A 5,423-nucleotide genomic window follows, 5' to 3' on the forward strand; every position below is an offset into this window, starting at 1 on the left:
GTCTACCTCTCCCCTTATCCGACGACATTCTCAGCGAGATCTACCGCCTGCCGCGGGCGCCTGAAATATGCCAACGATAAGTAACAGCGCCATCTAATGGCAGTTACTTGCGTCAATAGTGAGAGCCCCTCAGCAAAATGGGTCGTTATCATCGTCGGTTCTGTGCACAGCGCTGCTGGCCGTATCGACCAGCGTCACTATATGCCGCTCCTTCAGTTGCCCCTGACGTCGGGATGCAGGACCATCGGAATCCGTTTAAACTGGCCCTTTGCCCCTGAGTTTTGCGCGACGATGGCCGTCATCGCTGATGCCTTGTGAGCTTAAGCTACTTCTATCATCGCCGCACTAGTTGCTTTTTTCGCGTTAGTTGTCCTGTATGAGGCGTTGGCGCTGCCGCCATTGCCACCGCGACGACAAATAGGCCCCGTGTTCGCGTTCACTGCCGCCGCGACGACATTACCGATTGCTACTGAACAATGGGTGGGTAAGTGAGTACAACATCTGTGAGTGTAAATGAGCGTCTGTGTTCGACAGTCTGTTAACGTGTTGAATGCTGTTGTTACCCGTCGGTGTATTGATGCCGTAGACGTGTATCGCTTTACTACTGCGCTGGTGGCTACGAAAAGTTGGGTCGGGTAGCCGCAATCTGGGTGGTTGTCGGATCCCAACCAGCTGCGAAATGGCCAGGCGGCCACCATTGCGGCGAGGAGAAAAACAACGGCCAGTGACGATTCGACAGTCAGTAGCCGCGCCGGTGGTTGTCGTCCGTCCTGTTCACGTTCGCCTCTATTACGGATAGCAGAGTTGTTCGTTGTATAAGAAGTTGCCGATGTTGTTCTGTGTGCCCTAGCTGAGAAGGGCCCCGATTTTGTGACAGCGTTTGTCGACAACAACGGTGAATGCAGTCGCAGCATTGTAAACAGAATCGGCAAGGAAGTAGTAGCAGCTACTGTACTAAGAATAGCAGCGACTTCGACCAAGAAAACCGTAATGCAGCAGTCGTCCGCGGTACGACGCAGCTGAACACTCGGAACAAATCAAGCAAACAGCTAAAGGCTAGTACAAGCCCAGGGTCAACAGCTGCCTCAGCAGTACAGGCGCAGGAGTTGCCACGCCGAGAAACAAAGATTAGAGAATGCAGTAAGAAGAACTGGTTTGCCAGGGCTTTTATATGTGGGTGTGTGTGAGCGTGTACGTGCGTTGAGAGATAGCAACGTTTAGAGCTACAGTGAGGGATCGCTTCTAGCTACAGACAACGCTGTCAACTAACAATATGCATGCACCGTATCTGTTCATGTGTTTAGCGTGATTTGTCAAACTCACATGTGCACCCATTACCATTTGGACGACTACGAGCACATTAATCCGCTATATGTTCTCATAGCTAACAACATTAATGTCACGGTGTCTTACCCGCCAGTTCATTTATGGTTAACATTTGATGTCGTTGCTCTTATTGCACTTATTGCCTGTTTCGAAGCTACCGGAGCAACCCCACCATACCGGACTACAATGACGGCTCGATCCGCAACCATCAGCTGAAAGATACCTCTACAAACCACTGCCACGATATGGCCATCACCGGCATAGCGGGCACCATCAACAGTAGGAACGCCCAGCAGAACAGGCTGCAAGGCAAGCACGGCCATACGGACAGACAGACGGGCAAAACGACGAGCTTCCAGTAATAACCACAAAGTCCTAGGTGGCAGCTGACGACTTCAAGTGGTAGTAATCAGAGCGGCTGAAACGACGGGCCTTCCCTCTATATTTACCTCTGCCTGCACAAAGAGCAACAGCAAAGGGGCAAAAGACTGCAACATTATAGGTCGCTCTTCAGGCCACGACAATTTCGGCCTACAGTGATATCATCAACAGCTAGCGAGTGCGGCCAGTTGTAGTCGCAAACAGTTACTCGACGACAAAACAACCCAACCCAGGTCTAACCCAGGACGAGGCTAGCCAAGCATTTATCCGACTAAATGGACCCACCAGTTGACTGAGGAGCAAAGCACATCGCCGAAACCTGGTGAAGCTAGAATATGTAGATCGTAGAGGCGCCAGTGAGAAGCCGGCAGCACTTGGAAAGTGCTTCGTCCACCGTCATAGAGTATCTGATAGGGTTGCGAAAATAACACTACATTTTGACACTTCATCTCCGTCAAATAGGTAGACAGGGCATCGATTGGTCTTCAGTCGGCGACGATGATGACAATCAACAGCATCTGGAATTATATGTGTTTTGGTGATGTTCTGATTGCCCTAGCGTAGAGGCCTGGTAGCCCGACGACGACGCGTGACTGTGTAGTGCCGTTGACCGTGTCACGTTTGCCAGTGTGAGCTGTGCGAGAGTATGGGCCGCGTCAATAGTAATACTAGTTAAAAATCCTACGAGTATTGGCGAAGGCCGCAGTAAAAGTAGTGGCGCGTGACTCCCGTATAGGAAACGGTTCGGATTAGATGAGTAACCGAGTGTGTGGTCGAGCTTTTCAAAGTTATCTGAAGTTATGAAGGAGACAAACAGTTTGCGAACGTTTGAAGTACACTGCTTTTCACAGTGGCCGAGCGAAGCATATTTGACAATAGCACTCGTGAAACTTGAAAGAGGGCAAGGAACACATTGTACCGAGTGAAGTTCACTAAAAATGCCACGATTTGTTGATTGCACTCGGTCGCAGGTTGGTCAGTTTGCCCCAGTGAATCTCCATCACGCTAGTATCGTCCGTCCCAGATAGTCATTAGCAAAAATTTAAACTGGCGGTGGAACTCTCTACTCTACGCGTATTTCGAATCATAGATCTGCTAGATCTTGTCAACGATTAGGTTCCATTAGAAAGTTGCACCGGATCATCGAATGTATCCAAGTCAACAACAACCCGGACACAGGACGGATTGACACGACACGTTTAAGCAAACAGATATCCTGCACAATCTGCCATAATTTCTCTAACTGTTCTGTCCTTTTGCTGTACCTGCGAATGGAAACAACAGCTTACCCTTTACGTGCTGACAGATCTACGAGGTAACAGTGTTGAATCGTCTGCGGCACCAACAAACGAAAAATTCCTGCCTCAGCGGACCCTAACCTTATTCCACTCGATACAGAGTTGTAGACCGAGAGATCGCGACTTTGAAAAAATTGTAAAAACTTGAAAGCATTTTTGAAAGTAAGATTATTTATTTACCGAGCCGAACAGCTAGCTTTGTTGCAAGCTTAATTGAAAAAGTAGGCTCATCTCGTTTGTTAGCTGTGATCAAAGGGAGTGGATGCGTCGAAACTAACTTCGGTGAGGCCCTATCACAAGAAGCGACCATAGAGGGACACCAAAGACACGGACTGAAGGAGAAGCCAGACGGCGCCAACGCTCAGCGGCAAAAATGTTGCGGCGTAACTACGTGAAAGTGTCAATCAATAGGGCGACATGGGAAGTCCCGGCGAATTACACCAATCTACAGCTGATCGGAGCCGGCGCCTATGGACTTGTCTGGTGAGTACTTTTGTAGTAAGCCCCAATAACTGGAAACGGGTAAAATGTAACGCGCAGATCACTCCGGATGAAAAATGTACAGGCAGAATAACCCTATGCAAAAGAATGTGTATATATATATATATATATATATATATATATATATATATAGAGCATATGTAAAATTGTCAACGATTAGTCGCATGTATCTATGGAGATTGCCACCGTACACGGGTAATGAAAGGTTTGTATTTGGGCTTTACAGTCACTGTCTTTCATGCTGTGTAGTGTTTTAATGGTGTAGCTGCGGTATGTACAGATGTGTTTGTTTGACAGGTGAATTCTAGACACACGGGCCTCGGTTAACCTACGCGCTGGACGAAACGTGTATATATATATATAGTGATGCATCGGGCCTGGTCGAACCGGGCAAGCTATCAGACGATAAAAATTGCTATTGGTGCATAAATGTACATATATGGCACATTTGCCTCTAACTACAACAGGCATTATAGTTATTCCAGAAGTATTACAGACAGTGGCCATATTAATTATTCAAGCAGTCACAATACGGACTTTTACCTATGCATTTATTTGCCTTGAAAGTACACTATGAGATAGTCAATTTTCGATTAGATACACGACAGCATCTAACAGCCATAAAAAACTTGAGGGCAACACCAAACCCATAATGACAAAAGCCGTACAAATCTCACAGTTTCTCTGCCGCTCGCCCACGTTGTGGAGGCCATGGCCAAACTGAGCAAATCGACATCATATCGTCGACGCCAACAGCGTGCAGTGTGATAGCATAAGAAAACGCTGGTTCAACATCAGGCGTTCAGGCTTATTGACACCTTCGTTTTCGATTGCGTAGAAACGTCTGCATGTTAGTATGGTATTTAGTTCGGACATCCTAAAAAATCATTGCCGCCAGCAATTTCGTTGCCTTCGGCATAGCAGTAATCGTTCCATTAGAAGATTATCACCCCAGATTCGAATCGAATGACCAGATAGCGTACGTACATTGGGCTACGTTGAGAATCGTCGTTACTCTTTCTGTTCTGTTCTCTTTCGAACAAATACACTTCGTCGACACTCACAGACATCACAGACAGGCTGTAAAACACTTCACAATAGCATTTCACAACCCATTGATCAGCGAGTATGAATCAGTCAGACGTGTTCAGACGCATTATGGTTACTGGCTCGTAAACAAAAAGAGCTGACTGACAGCGTTAGATTGGTACTAAATTGATCTTTGGCACCATACGCAATTCAGGGGGGGCCGAAGAGGGAGGAGAAGAGGCATTAAACAGCAATAAAGCTGCCTGACGCGTTTCGATCGAAGTTCCCAACGCATTTCCTCCAAGTCAGAGCGTTCTTTGTTGATACAAAACAGATCCGGATTCGGAAACGGTGATCGTGTCGTAGATCTTTGACGATTGTTGCTTCGCAAGCCATGCAGTAACTACCTTATATTACCAATCGATGAAACAAAATCTTTATACCAATCGAAGGAACACTTTTTAGCTTTCAGCAGATTAGCTGAGTAGTAACCAGTCGGTTTTGGGGGAGAGTAGTATATTCTAGAAAATAAAATAGCTTCGTGTGACTTATTGTCTCATTGATAAGCATAATGTTATCGTGCATAACTGCTTTTCCGCGCTCTGCGTGATTTTTCTAAACAGGGGCTGTCGGCTTTTGTATAGGAAAACAGCTATAGTTTTATATATGTATATATATATATCTCAAACAAGCTGTAACATCTATCTAAACAACATTACCTTGGGTTCTGGTTACATAAAGGAAAATACGTTGAGATGATACAGCCCACTTGCACGGTGCCTGGGTGGGATCCACAAGTGACAGCTTACTAAATTAGCTATTACAAACTATTACCCTACCCATTTCTGTACCAAAAAAAAAAATTAGGTTCCATTTTAAAAGCCTATC

At 46.3% G+C, this 5,423-nt stretch overlaps 1 protein-coding gene across 3 annotated transcripts in view; it reads left to right on the plus strand.

Annotated features, from left to right (window-relative positions):
• The first annotated feature begins 195 nt into the window (after positions 1-195).
• Positions 196-5,423, plus strand: part of p38b (p38b MAP kinase) — a 20,158-nt gene continuing 14,930 nt past the window's right edge. The window contains exons 1-2 of one of the 3 annotated variants that reach the window (XM_086970679.1): positions 201-1,140; positions 1,481-3,488. In XM_086970679.1, the coding sequence (XP_086826805.1) occupies positions 3,379-3,488 (110 nt within the window). In that variant the 5' untranslated portion in view covers positions 201-1,140; positions 1,481-3,378. Of the gene's footprint in view, positions 3,489-5,423 lie in introns of all 3 variants that reach the window. The other 2 variants (XM_022842814.2, XM_022842812.2) reach the window with 2 other exon arrangements.

The sequence above is a fragment of the Varroa jacobsoni genome, unplaced genomic scaffold (assembly GCF_002532875.2).
Source record: "Varroa jacobsoni isolate VJ856 unplaced genomic scaffold, vjacob_1.0 scaffold_1019, whole genome shotgun sequence".
Taxonomy (NCBI): domain Eukaryota; kingdom Metazoa; phylum Arthropoda; class Arachnida; order Mesostigmata; family Varroidae; genus Varroa; species Varroa jacobsoni.